General features: G+C 28.0%; 2 protein-coding genes across 2 annotated transcripts; one reads left to right on the top strand and one right to left on the bottom strand.

The window, feature by feature from the left end:
* Positions 1-1976: 1976 nt before the first annotated feature.
* LOC140669980 (dynein light chain 2, cytoplasmic) lies at positions 1977-5361 on the bottom strand. Its single transcript, XM_072900253.1, has 3 exons — positions 5025-5361; positions 3643-3760; positions 1977-3003 (listed from the first exon to the last, which is right to left on the bottom strand). The coding sequence occupies exons 2-3, from the start codon at positions 3748-3750 to the stop codon at positions 2842-2844; spliced, it is 270 nt and encodes an 89-aa protein (XP_072756354.1). The 5' UTR covers positions 3751-3760; positions 5025-5361; the 3' UTR covers positions 1977-2841.
* Positions 5362-7928: 2567 nt separating this feature from the next.
* On the top strand, positions 7929-16940 carry LOC140670332 (uncharacterized). Its single transcript, XM_072900890.1, is given in 18 exon segments — positions 7929-7990; positions 8554-8786; positions 9621-9739; positions 9890-10086; positions 10208-10318; positions 10383-10463; positions 10465-10522; positions 10647-10739; positions 10821-10957; positions 11839-11845; positions 12649-12731; positions 13559-13794; positions 15550-15668; positions 15808-16004; positions 16100-16222; positions 16282-16417; positions 16545-16634; positions 16716-16940. Coding segments are annotated over 18 exon segments (2232 nt in total). The 3' UTR covers positions 16866-16940.
* Positions 16941-17832: the final 892 nt, after the last annotated feature.

The raw sequence follows: 17832 nt of genomic DNA, 5'->3' as shown, positions 1-17832 counted from the left end.
ATGGTTAAATAGATATGTACACATAAACATGTGTGTGTGTGTGTGTGTGTATGTGTGTGTGTCATGCTTATATTAATATAAGTAATATTCAATAAACTCATGCGATAGTATTCATCTCTCTTATTGTTTCAATTTTCAGGTATCACGAATAATGATAATATTAAAGATAATATAAATTAATAATAATAATAAAATATTTCCTGAAAAAAAAAATATATATGTTAAAAAGATAATTATATATGTCTTATAATTTTTTTAACTCACAACAGTATCTCTACAAGAGTGAAAAATATCTACAATTACATTTATAATTCAAATAATCTATCAATAGAGGCTAATGTAAAACGGTTTAATAAATATAATATTACTGGCGTTATCGATCTCTTAATTTAAAATAAAATAAAAAAAGTACATACAAGCGATAGAAAAATAATTCTAAAAATAATTCTTCTCTATCGAAAAAGCGTTGATATATTGGTATAGTTGTAAGGACGGAAATGTGAAATATATATATATATATAGAGAGAGGAACTTAACAAAGTTATACAAATTATACAAAACATTACAGGTAGTTACCTAGTCGGCCACTTTATATTGCGAGTTGCAAGGTTGAATTTTATCGAGAGAACGCATTATTGATGTTCTCACAGTATCATATGCGTAGGTATATGTATGTGTGAGCGTAGGAAGGAATTTGTATGCGCGCGAATACATGTGTCCATGACTACAATTCATTTTCCCCTCTGCTATTTTAGCCTCATAATTTTCGAGAAAATTCAACCTCGTGATATTCAATATCGCACTTTTTATAGGACAATTTCACTTTCCGTTTTACCTAAACTACCTGTACATTTTGCGCCTCGCAGAAAAGGAAAGTACATCGTTTCGTTGTGTGGAACTGATTTTTATTGTTAAGCACAATAATATCCATCTGCTTTTACCGCATCTTCTGCATGCAGACTCGATCGCGAAAGTATTTCTCGAGATCGGCGGTGGTGGAAAATACAGAGCGATTCCCACGTCGAAAAACTCAACTCCCCAAAAAGTACGTAACACTCATACTGATGACACATTTAGTTTTTCACTTATTAGATCGTATCTTCGAGATAATACGAAAAATACTTCAATTTCTGATACTTTGCAGTGTTTTGAAATGTTGGCAAGCGAGTGTGACAATCGCTGCTTAACAGCGTAAATAGGTTCTTCGGCCGGTTCATTTAGAATTTATATTAACAACATACTTCTTGAACCAATCTCATGTAGCAAGTACGGCGAAAGCATAACGTACATCATATAACACCGTAAAAGTACAGCTCACATCCTGTGTTACTATTTATATATGCAATATTTATATCTTAATAAAACTGCTGTGGAATATATGTACAATATAAATAAATTAAAAAGAACATAATAACATGTCAATCAACTCAGATATTTTCAAATATTCTCGGTAACAAGTCGATTCAGTATTTCAGTATTTGATTCGATTTTCTTTTTATCCCTCATGGTTTTACTTTTGAACACTTTCTGCTACACATATTTGCTACTTATAAAAGTGGCATCGTGTGTGAATCTTTCTATTTAAAAAAAAAAAATTATGCATGGTGATAGTATTTTCGTCATTATTTAATAGTCAGTCTAAAATTTGAACAATGTAGCAACGTTTACGATAATCAAATACTGCATGAAAAATTGTTTAAAGATTGCACTATATATAAATAGTATATATATGTATAATCTATATTTATTATGTATATATATTTATATATAAGTACCATAATATGGAGTGTTGAATATTACATAAAAGATAAAATTTAATATGAGCAGAAGGTGATATTTTTTTTCTCTGGAAACGTATGTTATACACTAAGTATACATCGTTTCGAGATAAAATATTCTTTTTTTGCATTTTTTTTGCATTGTAATTTGTGCACAATATAAAAATTATGAAGGTAGAGCAATGAACGAGTCAGATATTGTTATTCAATAGCATGTTAGTTTTATATCGATCGAAATAAAGTTGTTATTACTAAGAGTACGTGTACGATAATGATATCGTACGTCGAGAGAGAGATTGAGCTCTTTTTTTTTTTTTTGTTTTGCGTTCAATCATGTTTAACAATTCTTAATCTAATCAAAAATGTCAGTCGCTGTAGGAAATACAAAATCAAGTTATGTAATATGCAAGAGATTATAAGTTTTCGATTAATATAAAATAACAATTGCAGAGACAATCAATCTCGTTCGGGCTTACATTCATTATTGGCGATTAGCTACGGATACCATGTATTTCCAGTTTTACGTAGAATATAAAGCAGGGCACACTTCGTGTGTGAACCCGTCTAACGCGAAGTATATGTAGTGCACTTAGAGTGGTATTTGAACACTATATATTAAACAATTACGCTAAAATTTGCTAATTTAAAATCGCCAGTATTGAACTCAACCATATTTTGCATATTCACCTAATAATATAAAACAAGAACACAACAAACTTGTTGGCATACAAAATACATTTTAACATGTAAGGTTGTATGTCATTTCTTTCTTTTTTTTCCCAGTTTATCTCCCTACCCTTCAGTGTGTGTTTCTCTAGAATTTGTTTCGCATAACGGTGAACAATATATCAAGTTCAAAACGTTGATATTTCTCTTTACTTGCTTATCGGGCACATGCGTTGCTTTTTTAAAATAAAATTTTTTAATGTATACATAATGCATAATGAAGTTCCTTTTACACATGGTGGTGATTTTAAATGTGTATATTTTACGTAGTGAGCAAGGGTAGGAGGGAAGAAGGAAAAAGGAAGGATGGAGTTTAGGAGGATAGAGAGAAACGAGCTTATCCGCTCTTAAAGAGGAGAATGGCTACTTGACCAAGGTAGAAATAGATAAAATGTCTTGTTTCGTGCGTCACGTAGCTACCGAAATTACGTCCTACAATGCAATGCCACGTCGGATTGTACTTCTTATCGAACTCTTTCTTGATAAACGCTGCAATGTCCTGCAAAAAAAAGCAAGATTAATAGATGTTAATGGTCAAATCAATAATGATATTGATCTAACAATCTCATCATGTACAACTTGAGAATTTACATATAATGATACATATATACATAATATGTCTTTTTCTTTCAGAGAATAAAATCAATTTTTAATAATTTCAAGATAACTAAATTAAAGTATTAGAATTTTAAATAATTATCTTTCAAGTTTATTAAATTATTATAAAATAAATCCTATGTTTTATAATAAGTTATTTCAAATATCAATTAATATTTCTTGAATTTGTTAGCTCCTTTTAAAATTTTATAAATTCTTAACAATTAAATTAGCGATATGTAGCATGCTAAGTACAAAGATCCCAATGAATCTCTTGAAATACATTTTATGACAATTTTAATTATATTTATCATCTATAAAATATAATTTGCATTAAAATTTTTTAAACTATAAATATAAAATATAAAAGTAGATTATTAGAGAAATCTATTGTATCTATTATATGTAAAATATATCTACATCAAATATAGTTTATATATACTCTGATTATATCTTCAATATTTTGTTCTATGCTTGCATATTTAGAGTACGTTATCAAACAGAGTTATATACGTCAGATAAAACAATAACAAATGCATACCTTTTCTATGTTATATTTTTCAAGAGCTTGAGTAGCGCAATCAACAGCATCTTGCTGCATCTCCTCTGACATATCAGCATTCTTAATTACTGCCTTTCGGTCCGACATTTTGTCTGTGCTGGAATACAGAGATAAAATACAGTCATTTTATCATCATTCATCGAAATACTTTTAATGCAAACATTAGATATGCAAAAAATATTTTTCAATATATTTTTATATAATTTTCATCTAATAAAAATAAGATAAATAGAAAATTTATTATGTAGATGAACATAGACTTCTCTCGCGCATAAGAAAATACATTTCAATGAGCATTTTGAAAGTGGTGTAAAACAATCGTGAGAGAAATATAAATTTAAATCAATTCCAAGCAAACGACATGTGGATCCATCACTTTTTTTCTATATTTCCATCACTTTCAAAATGTAAAGAACTTATTTATAAATGACATTATCTGCTTTTTAGAGTGAAATGCCACGCGCGTATTAACGGCTGTTTGGCATTTCCCACGCGCGTACGTTATCGAGAAATCGAGAGGATAAACCTGGACCGAGGGAAGCGCACGACTCTGACAGTAGCGTACACGTTCGACGCCGGCATGACAATACGGCAGTAAATTAAGTGCGGGTAACTTGCTTCGTAAGACAAGGTGAGAAAAAGACGAAGCATCCAGAGAGAGAGAGAGAGAGAGAGAGAGAGAGAGAGAGAGAGAGAGAGAGAGAGAGAGAGAGATTCTGTCACTCGCGCAAATATCAGTACGATGCACAGAGAATGAGAAAGAGAGAGAGAGAGAGAAAAGGATAAGAGAAAGAGAGTGAGATAGACATAGACATAGATAGATCAAGGTATTCAGAAAAAAAAGAGGAAAGGTGGGAGGGAGACAGAGAAAGAAAGAGAGAGAGGGAAGACAGAGCGAGCAAACACAGTTGGAGGAAGGGACGAAAGGCGCGGGAGGACGGTGTGTTTTGTCGATATGAGACAATAAAGAAATAGCAATTTGGCTGGCACGCGAGGTGCACGGATAGCGAAAGTGGGTCGCGACATCAAAGCGCCGACGACGACGACGACGACGAGCCACACGGTCTCGTCGATCTCTCTCACTCCAAACAGAATAAATCTTAAAGGCACTTTTTTTTTTTTTTTTTTTTTTTTTTTTTTTTTTGACACAAGACCAGAACACGCGCGGGCCGGACCGATCCGGCGACAGAGGATCCGGTGGCTGCTCTATATGTCGCCGATGATGAAGGGGCCGGGGGGAGTGGAGGGGAGCGGGGGGAGGGGAATATAAATACAAATATGTATATCTCTGTTACAATACGTATTCGGCGATGCGGGCCGAGAGTGACGGACGCTCCCGCGTCCGTCTACGTTTTCACTACCTTTTCTCGTTGACACCGTCTCCAGCGGATCGCACGTTACAGCGGGGCTCGCCCTCCTCTCCGGTCCGTGTGACTGTGAGCCGTACGCGAGTCCGGCCGTTTATTTAGCGCGCGCGTTCGCGATACGCGACGACGAATATACGTGCCGCGAATAGACTCGCGACAGAGACTCGATGTTGACGAATAAATACGGACGGTGATGGTCGCTTCGTGTCGCTGCTGCCGTTTCACGCTGCCGCTGCTTCGCACACTTGGGAAATTTTGGGCTCGCTGACTCCGGGGGCCAAGAGAGAGAAACGATAACTCCGCGAATCGGACTCGAGACTGAGAGTGCGGCCCGTCGCCGCGCGATGCCGGCTCGCGATTGGACGGCCGGTAGGGTCTTCTATCAGGAGCCTGTATCGGCCCGGCGTGCACCGCGCGAGATGACGCGCGAAAAAACAAACGTGGGCTCCGCGCGCGGAAAAAGTTCGATACGACTCAGTCTCGAAAGATTTCCGTCGAGAATGAAGGAAACTTTTTTTGCAAAATAACACCTAGTATTTTTTTAAGTTTAATATATATATATATATTTTTAGCTGCATTTATTTATACTTGTTCTATTTTTTTTTAAAGCCGTCAGACACATATCTTAAATGTGAAAACTAAAAAAACTAAATGGAAAGCTAAAAACCTCTTTTCTATCTGTGCAGATTATTTATACTGTGATTAAAAAAAGAGGAATAAATAGATAAAAAAAAATATAATAGATTAAATAGATAACTATGATTTTAAAATAATTTCAAGAATGATCTAGAATTTTTTCAAGATAACAAGTTGATTATAAAAATAAAATAATTACAGACACGAAATTATTATTCAGGTTCTACATTTATTATAATATTCATTACAAGATAAGAATAGATAATAAAAGAAGAATAATATTTCATTAAAAAACATTGGAAAAGATTATCTAAATTAGCAAAAGAAAAAACATGGATTGCATAACTTTCTTCGAATTTACATATTGTTGATTTTTTATGTTTTTTTTTATATTTTATTATTTTTCGTTGTTTTTAGAGACAAGATACAAACTTATTTCTTTACGTTATTTTATAAATATAACAATTGCAAATAATGTTTTATTATTTTAGATCACACTCGCAATGTCTAACCCTATCTCTAAACAATTAAGATTCGAAATAGAAATAAACAATATTTCTCAATTAAGTAAAAGTTTTTTCTTAATCAATACTTTTAATCTGTTAATTTTGCTTTTGAATTAATATTTAATTCCTATCTATCAACATTGATAAACCAATCCTTTTAATAAATTAATATTAAAATACAGTCTTTCGTATTTTATTTAACATTACCTGTAACTTTTAGCTTAAACAAAATATTATTGTTATGTATTATATTTATATTGTACACACAATATATGATTATTTCCGACATTAAACCATAAAACTACAAAATATAACAGTTTATCAAAAAATTTTGTTTTTGTTCTTAATTTTTATTTATTTTATTTATATATATATATATATATATATATATATATATATATAATAATTGACTTGTGCAAATATGCAAATATACATTTGTAATATTAATATACATGATATTAATATTAAAACTTTTATTTTAATTAGTAAAATTGTGGTTTTTTCAATTATACATACTAATAAATAATTATAATAAATTTTTCTCTAATTTATGTAAAATACTTGGAAATATAAAGTTTATAAATATACAATGTAAAATAAAATAAAATTGAAAAATATCCATTGATAAGTATAATTGAAAAAATCATAATTTTATTATTTAAAGTAAAAATTTCTTTTCTTATATATCACATACTTTTGATCATACATGTTTTGTAAAAATTCTTTATAAAAAATCAATTTTACTTAAAAGGAACGATTAACTGAAGCTACTATATGTGTTTTAAATTCTAATTAACACCTTTTTTAATTAATTTTAAAATTCAGATTTATTTTTAAATATTGCTCATCTCTAATTTGAAATCACTACTTCATCAATATTTCAGATAACAATAGACAAATACATATATTCATGGAGACAAAAGATGATAAAATAAACAGGCAGGTTTTTATTAGTGTAAGAAATTTGTGTATAAATGAAGAACGTAGAATAACAGGACTTTTTCAAAATGAGAGAGAGAGAGAGAGAGAGAGAGACAACAATTAATTATGTCACAATCAAAATAAAAATATATGAAATTAAAAAAAAATGATATCCCATTCTGTCATGTGTCTTCGTGGTCATTAAGATTCAGCCTATTACAATTCATCTTCACAGGTTTTAATAAGAAAAAACTTGAAACTTCTTATTATTTTGCAAAATTTACAAAATTTACATGTTCCCAACATGATTTTTTGCATAATTTGTACTTAATTGTGTCTTAACTTCGAATAAATGCTTTGTTGTGAGAGTAACTGATAGGGACTTACTGCCAATTACAGTGCTGCTTTTTGCAAGTAAAATATCATTTGCAAAGTCCATTGTTGTATAGTTGTTTATCTAGTCAATGTAAACAATGTCTTTTTTCAAAGTGCCGATTTTAGCCTTTTCCTCATTAATTATTAATGATTTATTTAAATACACATTGGAGTAATCAAAGAACATTATGCATACAAAAAAGAAAATATATTTATTCATTGAAAAAATGAATTTTTGGAAATTTTTCAACATTTTGCAAGTTGTCATGTTACGAATCTCTTTTCTCATTGTCACCACTTCCTGACGCGCAGTTGATCATATATACAACCGCATATCGATAAACAACTTTAGCAAGAGGACTAGTGGTTTTATTTTTTTGTGCTGGTCGCAAGGCGTAAAAAAGTTTGGCGTTCAAAATTTCAATAATTTGAAGTTAAAATTGCCAGGAATTTTGGAAACATGTTTCGCCTTTTCATAATGACTACAATACTCTTCGTATTGATCAATGCAGAGCTCCAGAGGTACAATAGTTTCAACACATACATTGCAATGTATTGTATATCGATGTAATAAATCTATAAATTAAAATTATACTCTTTGATTGATCTCTCTTCCTTTTATGATCGCATTCAATTTTCTGAAATTGATACCAAAGTTGTACAAAAATGATTAACATTTCAATAACAATTACGTGAAATCTCTTTATAAAAATATATTTTTCGTTTTTTGATAAAAAAATAAAATTTTTTGCTTTTATTTATCTATGTTAACGCGTTCTTAAATGAGATTAGCATAATTACTATAATTCGCAGTTAAAACATTTAATTGTAAACTATTTTCTGATAAATAAACTATAAATATTAGTGCGTTGTGCTTATTGTATTTTAATTACTTCTAGGGTCCTTATGTATATACAACATTACATGTGATATTATCTTTAATTAAAAATCAAAATTTCTTATAAGTTATAATTATTATATTTAAAATTTTTGATTGTAAATTAAATAATATTTTAGAAATAAATAGATGCAATATGTATGTATGTAATATAATATAAAACAAATGTTCTTTTTGTTACTTTAAGAATTTTATTGCACAAGAGGGATTCTATTCGAAACATTTTAAAGAAAGTTGGTATCAACTTGCAACAAATGTTAGAAAAAAGTACTGTATCGGAATTTTTGTCCAACAATGTGGACGCTCAGTACTATGGCGAAATATCCATCACAGGAACTCCACCACAGAAATTTAAAATACTATTTGATACTGATTCTTCAAATCTTTGGGTACCATCCATGATGTGTAAAAATTTTACTTGTAAGTAGCTTAGCATATAGAACCTTAATTAATTTGCACTTACTGAATTTGCACAAAGAGATATTATTAAATAAGTTTCGCTCAATCAGTGTCTTTCTTCAGATATCTATATATATATATATCTGAATCGTACGCCAAATAATATATGTAACCACGCAAACATACACTACTAGTCGCGTGTAGATAAATGTCTAAATGATGCTAAAGTGAATTTTATTCAATATTTCTTAAATTAATCATCGTAAAAAATAAATGATACAGAAGTTTTCGATATATTTATTGTGATATCATGTATTTAATGGACGCGAATTAATTAACAATTTGCATATGAATATATTACAATTTATATAAGATGTTATTATTTATATATGTACATATTTAGTAATATTGATTATAACTGCAAAAATTGAAGAAAGTTTTAAATATTTAAAATAATTGATACCAAGTTAAAATGTATATGAAAACAATATTAATATTATAGAATTCTATTCAATTCAACAGAATAGTTATTGTATTAATAGTTACAATTTCAAAAATTAAAATTATTAATACTATAAATATTATAAACTCAAGTTTTTTCAATTTCGATGTACAGACTTATTTTTATGCAATTTGTCATACTCACTCTTTCGACTTATAAATAAATTTTGATAAATAGTGATTTTGATTAATATAAAACTCTAAAAAGATGAAAACGATAAATGCATTTTATATAAGTATATCTGATAATTCAAATACATTATAATGTATTTAGATTAATAAGAAAATCTATTTATTTTTAAAATCTTCCTAACATTGTTAACTTATTATTATATTACTTATTATTTTTTACAGTATTTTATAACAAATATGATAGCAGTAAATCCAGCACATATGAATCAAATGGTGCTTCGGTTCAGATTCAGTATGGCACTGGCAATTTGGCTGGATTCTTATCTACTGATATAGTGAATGTGAGCCATTATTAAACAAACAATCCAGTAATATAATTACAACTACTAATCATAATTTATAAACATTTATTAAGCATTTATATTATTTATTATTTCTTTATTTATTCTTAAATTGATATTTTATATCAATTTACATGTATTTACATATAGGTTGCCGGTCTCAATGTTCAGCGTCAAACATTTGCCGAAGCGACTGAAGAGAGCTTAATGTTTTTGTTTACAAAGTTTGACGGTATCTTGGGTATGGGCTATCACAGGATAGCCGTCGATGGAGTGACGCCTGTCTTCAACAATATGGTCAAGCAAGGCCTAGTGTCGCAACCTGTTTTCAGCTTTTATCTGAATCGGTATCATTTTTCTTTATGCACAGTGCATGTCTAAAACTATATTTAGTAACAAAAATATGTTATATATTAAAAAATAAAATATTATATATGTTAAAATATAAAAAATAAATAATTTCTGCAGAAACTCTTTAGCCGGGATAGGTGGTGACCTGACATTAGGTGGTTCCGATCATTACGAAGGTGATATCTTCCCTGTTACTTACAAAGGATACTGGCAATTTACCATGGATAGGTACGTTATTTTTTAAATGACGCTGATCATATTGTAACAAATTATTAACATTATCACGCTGTAGTGTCAACGGTGTTAGCATAGGTGTTAGCATAGTCCTGTGCAACAATAGCTGCCAAGCTATTGCTGACGCAGGTACCTCTTTAACCATCATCAGATATCAACATTATTAATGAAAACATTGGAGCTGATAGTAAAGGACACGTAAGTAAGCAGTCATATTTTTCACAATGGTATAACTTTCTGAAAAATTATAAAGTATTATTAAATATAAATTAATATTTGTTAAAACATTAATTATTAATTTGATATTTTCTTTTCTTTAAAGGTGGACTGCAATCAGATTTCTGAGATGCCTATAATCAATTTTATTCTGAGTGGTAAGAAGTTCAACCTCACGGGTAAGGATTACATTCTTAAGGTAACGTATCACGAATCATAATTCAGTTTAAATTATTTAAGAATACGAAGTATTCATGTTGTATATTTTAATTTTTTGTAGAATATAGCGAATAATGGCACTGTGATATGTTCGAGTGGATTCCAAAAAGGCTCATTCCTATGGATTCTGGGCGATGTATTTCTTGGTCCTTACTATACCGTGTTTGATATGGGAAAAAACCAAGTGGGATTTGCTCCGTCAAAATAAATGTCGATTGTCTTTTTTTTAATTTTACCTTTATCTTCGTTTGAATTAGATCTGACAATCTCGCTAATAATTAAGACTATTTTTTCAATCGTTCAATCTTGCTGTTTTATATTTTTATTTATAATTATACTTGCAATTTATTGTTATTTACTTTTACAGTATATCTATAGCAATAGCTATAACAATATTTACTTAAATATTTATTTAAATATTATAATAATATCGGTAATCATGCGAATGGTTCACATGTATAAGAGAATGTTCTTCTACATCGTATATAATGTATGTTATGACGCGACAAGATGTCAAATTCTCCTGAACAAAGTATTAAAATTTCTTCAGAAATATAATTCTCTACGTCAGCCTCTTGTCCGTCGCTATTATTTAACAGAGAGACTTGTAACACTTCTATCTCTACACAAAAAGAACAACATTATTATTGCACGTGTAAATATTATATAATCGCGCCACAATCATCTTGAAAAAAAATTGTTAAAAATATTAATTATTCAACAGCAATAAAAATATTTTTTATCATTGATTTAAATTATATATAGGGTATATCGTAATTACTAGATATCCTTTTAGCGAAAATGTTGAGGTATCAATCATTTTCGAGTTATAAGTGATTGAAAAAGAAGGGTTTTTTAAATTTTGTGGAGTTAAAAGATTAACTTCAGTTAATTTCAGATTGAAGTACTTTAATACAATTTTAATTTAAGGCTTAATTATAGAGATATATAACAGCAAAAATTAGAAGTTACCAAAAAATGACCTCTTTTGACATTTTCTCTCTAATATAAAATCGAGTGGGAAACTAGCAACAATTTTATAAAGATATTCAATCAGACACAAAAGCATATTTATGCAGATATAAAGTAATCAAAAAATATATATATATATATAATTAATTTTTATCCACATAAATAAAAATAAAGTATAGAATAACAGGAATTATTGAAAAGGACGATAGTAAGCTGTGCCATAAACTGAAACAAAAATCTATTTAAAATTACAAAAAATATATTATATCCCGTTGTATCAGTACCTTGTCGTCAATCTTATTAAAATTCATCTGCATAAGTTTTGATGGAAGAAAACTTTTCTTATCGTTAACCGACAAAGTTTGCATATCATCAGCATAAATTTTATCAGTATAATTTATGTATAATTGTACCTCAACCTTGAATAGCGCGATACTTTGTTGTGAAAGTAACTGATATGGATTGTTGTAGTCAATTAACCACAGTGCTGTTTCTTGCAAACAAAACAAAATAACTTACAAAGTCCAGTGTTGCATGGCTTCCCAGGCATGGCTTTAGTTGACATAAACAATGTTCTTTTTTGAAGCGTTGATCGCTTTTTTTACTTCATTAATTATTAATGATTTATTTAAATACACATTGTAGTAATTAAAAAAAATTGTGCATACAAAATATCTTATTAAATTTAATTAATTGATAAAAATTTATCAGGATTTTTCGAACATTTTGTGCGTTGTCATGTTATACTAATCCCTCCCAGCACGAATACTACTCAACATGCAAGCGCATGCAATCGTGTATATAACTGTCGTATATCGATAAGTAGCGTTAGTCAAAACGCTAGTGGTTGACTGCTTTAATTTTCTGTGCGTTTAGTTGCAAAAAGATATTTGAAATTTCGCAATTCGAAGCTTTAGATGTCGAAAAATTGTTTCGAAAACATGTTTCGTCTTCTGGCAACAACTGCGCTATTCACCCTGATCAACGCGGATTTTCAGAGGTCAGCGTACTGCATTATTTATCGGCATTGTATCGAAATTATAAAAATCAATCTTTTTCTCTTTCTCATCTAGTTTCATAGAATTGAATAAAAACGATAATTAACATGTTCTAGAAATATATTTTAGTAAAAAAGTAGAAGTTTAAAAAAAAAGATTTTCTGTAAATTCGTGAAGCTGTCGCTTTCGTTTATTTTATCATGTTTCTAACAATAAGTGAGATTAGCATAAATAGTGTGATTTATGGTAAAATACACATATAATTGTAAACCACTTTCTGAAAATAATAAATAGTAAATAAGTAAATTGTATAAATTAAATTAAAATTTATAAATTACTGATTTGCTCTATTTGTTATGTATTTACTCTCTACATATATGTATCGTTTAGCAATATAAAGTCACCTTATTTGAAATTATTTTGTTTTGTATAAGATTTTTGCATGCAATGTTATCTTTACTACTAAAAATCAAAACTTATTGAGTTATAATAATTTTATTTAAGACTTTAAATTAATTAAATAATATAATGTCTAAGCAATATTTTAATATCTAAATCAATCATCAATTTAATTAATCAAAATTTTTGATATAATTATGCTTAAATGTATGATCTTTCTTTATTTATATTGTAAATACATATTTAAAATTGATTATTCTAGAATAAAAATTAAACTTGTATAATTTCTCCATATCTTGTATTTTTTGGAATATCTGCTATTTATATCAATAAAAATTTAAATCTACAATTTACATATGTGTATGTATGTTTATACATATATATAAATATATGCAAACATGTAATAAAATTATTTCTATATTAATTCAAGGCTGTCATTACACAAGATAGATTCTGCCCGACAAACTTTGGAAAAAATTGATATCGACTCGCAACAAGATTTGGCTGAACATAATATTACAACGGAATCTTTGGACGATTATCAAGACGTGCAGTACTATGGTGAAATCAGTATCGGAACTCCGCCACAGATGTTTAAAATACTATTTGATACTGGTTCTTCAAATCTTTGGGTACCATCCATAAAGTGCATAAGTCTTGGTTGTGGTAAGTATATTATTGTTAGTAAATACGGTAAGTATTGTATAATGTGGTTAATAAATGAAATAAAGCTAGAGAGATTATACATAATTCAGAAAAAAATAATTAATTATCGAATGTTCCTTAATTTTTAAAATTAAGTTTACAAATGTGTTCTCTTGGGTATATTAATAATGTAGTGAAATGATATGGGTATATTAATAGTGAATAATATTCCAATTCATTTATCATTTTTGTTAGGATAATAAAGTTTTTTAATACAGTTTTCAGAAATTCAATTTTTTACGCGATCTCTCCTAACCGGGTAAGTCAGATTGCACACATGGGTAGAAGAGATTGCATATGGGTAGAAAAGATACTTTTTGGTTTGAAAACAAATGTAAATAAAAATAATAATAATAATAGACATTTTTTTATTACTACAAAAAATAGATTATAATTATAATAATATAATAATATTTTATGCTGTTTTATTTTTTATGTAAAATGCAAATAAATACAGTAAATAAAATAAAAACAAAAAAAAAGTATTCTTTATCTTTGTTTGATTTTAAAATTGATTGCATAACAAATTTATTTTAATTTCTTCTCTCATTAAAATAAACAAAATCTCTATGCAAACTTTCCTATTTAACATTTGCTGAAACTATCTTTATAGGAAAGATTGCGCACCCGTATATGATCGGCATTGAAATTTTTACAATGACTCTTCATGAAATACTAAACAAAAACTTCATAAAATACTAGTCTAAATAAAGAACTAACAAAAGAATTAACTTAGAAACTACAGTATTTGCAATTATTTACAGATGAAACATTTCTTATATAAATTTTTTTATAAAATATACAAAACATTCCTGAAAATTCAAGTATTTTTATTTTATAAAATAAGCGGAAAATTGTTAATAACACACAAATAATTGTTTAAATTAACACATAAATTTCCAAAGTCTCTAGTAGTGCTCTTATAATTACACGTGCATATTTTACTCCTTCTACTTGAACTTAAAAATGCGCAAATTTCCTTACCACATAATCTCTTCTAGTTTTATATACAGAATGTTAATTTGACTCATGTCCACTAATACACAGTTATATTTATTCATAAATAAGTCAAAAAATCTTGTATAATTTTTTTAACTATGTTTAACGAAAGAAGAATTATTAAACAACTTTCATTCATACAATTAGCGCTATATTTTAGATGGACTTATATCCGTAAATCGCATGCAAGTACACTATCAATCGTGTCGCTTACAGATATGCTTCTGTCTAATGAACAGCACTAAAATAAATTTATTTGATATTTCCTTCTTTGATCATAGAAAAAAATAGAGAAATTTTTAAAACATTTTTCTAAAAACATTTCACTATATATTTAATAAGCGCGAAATAATAAATATTTATGTATGTAAATATGTTATCTAATATTTTATTATTTATATATACATATACATTTTGTATTTAATTATATTGATAATTGCTTAACAATATTGAAGATCTTAATTATTTAAAGTGTTTAATCTCAAGATGTATATTAAAATAATGTTAATATGTTAAATTATTAACATTTTAGAATTTAATGTTAAGCTTTGACAAGTAATGATAACTCAAAAATAAAAGCGACGAATGCATTTGTATATATAACTACTTAATTCAAACAATTATTGTGTATTTAAATTATAATAATAAGAAAGTCTCTTTATTTTTAAAATTCCTTTAACATTGTTAACTTGTGATATTATTTACTATTTTTTACAGAACTTCATAATAAATATGATAGCAGTAAGTCCAGCACATATATAAAAAATGGTACTCTATTTTATATTCAGTATGGCACTGGCAGTACGATTGGATTCCTATCTACTGACAACGTAAACGTAAGTTATCATTAATTAAATAATTAATTAAATACAGTCACAACTACAATTGTAGTTTACAAACATGTTCTAACATAAGTATTTTTTTGTTATTCTTATAATTAGTGATACTTTATTATTAATATAAATTTTTTGATAGATTAGTAATCTCGTTGTTAAAAAGCAAACGTTCGCGGAAGTGACGGATGAGCCAGGCGGAACATTTGTTTTTGCAAAGTTTGATGGTATCATGGGAATGGCTTATCCGTCGATATCCGTCGATGGAGTGGTGCCTGTCTTCTACAACATGGTTCAACAAAACTTATCATCAGGTGTTTTCAGTTTTCATCTAGCTAAGTTTGTATCTTTTTTCAATGTGCACTGCGCATGTCTAAAATTGTTTTTAATAAAAAAATATATTATAACATAAAAAATACATAATCTCTATTCAGAAATCCTAAAGCTAAGCCAGGTGGTGAATTGATATTTGGTGGTTCCGATTCCAAATATTATAAAGGCGACTTCACATATGTTTCTGTTATTCGCAAAGGATACTGGCAATTTAAAGTGGATAAGTACGTTATTTTTTATATTACCCATCTAATCATGTTCTAACAAATTGCTACTATTGTAGTATTATAATAAATAATCACCGCGGTAGTATCAGCCTTTGCCCAATGAGCTGCCAAGCTATCGCCGATACAGGTACCTCGTTAATAGTTGGATCACCTAAAGACGTTATGATGATTAACGCAATGATGGTAGGAGTAGTAAGTAAACAATCAACTTTTCACAAAGGAACAGCCTTTCTAAAGAAGAATTATATAAAGTTACTGAAACATAAATTAATATTTGTTAAAATATTATTATTAATTTGATAATCTCTTTTATTTGAAGCCTTGCAGTCAGACTTATAAGTTACCTACAATCTCTTTTATTATAAATGGTAGTATATTAAATCTTACCGGTAAGGACTATATTATTCAGGTGAATACTATGAATCGTAAATTGGTTTTAATTATTTAAAAATAAGACATTCACATAAACTGCGTACTTAATTCTTTACAGAATAACGACGGCTCATGTTCGACCGGCTTCCAGGCAGCTGACCTGAGTCCAAATGGAATACAATGGATTCTGGGCGATGTATTTATTAGAAGTTATTACACCGAGTTTGATATGAACAATAATAGAGTAGGATTTGCAAAGGCAAAATAAATGTCGATTACTTTCTTATAAAATTATTATTCATGCTAGATCTAAATGACAATTTTGCAAATAATTAAACAAATATTTCTTCTTCAAAGTTTAATACTTATTAAACTCGTTATTTTTATTTATAATTATGAAATATGTACATTGTTATAAATAAATATAATGTGATATTTTTTAGAAATTAAAATAAAAATGAATAATAAAGATATATGCGAGAGATATCTTTATGTTCATCTTTATTATTCATCTTTGAAGAAGAAATATTTGTTTAATTATTTGCAAAATTGTCATTTATATAATGATATGATGTAGTTCTTGTAATTTATGTGACACTGTATTATTATAAAAAAAAATATATATATATACTGCTTGCATACAAATAAATTTGTTAATTATATCTTAAATGACTTCATCAACAATTTAATAAAATTTTTTTATGTTAATGCTTATTAATTAATAATTTTATTTATAATTATATGGTACATTGTTATAAACAGATATGTGATATTTTCGAAAATTAAAATAAAATATGAGTTAGAAATCTTTTATAATAAATTATGTATTTTCTTTTAATTTACATATAATACTATATTATTATAAAATACACATAGTGTCTGAATACAAGTAAATTTGTTAAAATATGCATAACTTTTATATACTTATGTATTGATTTCAGTTTTTTCACAATATATATTTTATTTCAATAATGATCTAGTTGTTTTTCTCTGATAATGTATTTAATTGTTTTATTTTGATATAAATAAATTACACTCTTTTGATAAAAAAATAAGGTATAATGAATATAAGACATATATTTATATAGACAAATGATTATAAAGAAAAATTAGTCTACAATCTTTACTAGAATAAGTAAAATACAAAATGTAGAATAACAATTTTTTTAGAAAAAGATGTTTAAAGTAGAACTAGACGTCGCTCTACTGAGTCTCGAAACAAAAATTTATCAAAG

This window comes from Anoplolepis gracilipes, chromosome 10, assembly GCF_047496725.1.
Source record: "Anoplolepis gracilipes chromosome 10, ASM4749672v1, whole genome shotgun sequence".
Lineage (NCBI taxonomy): Eukaryota > Metazoa > Arthropoda > Insecta > Hymenoptera > Formicidae > Anoplolepis > Anoplolepis gracilipes.
Note: the sequence above shows the minus strand (reverse complement) of the source record. Positions and strands in the feature narration are given on the sequence as shown.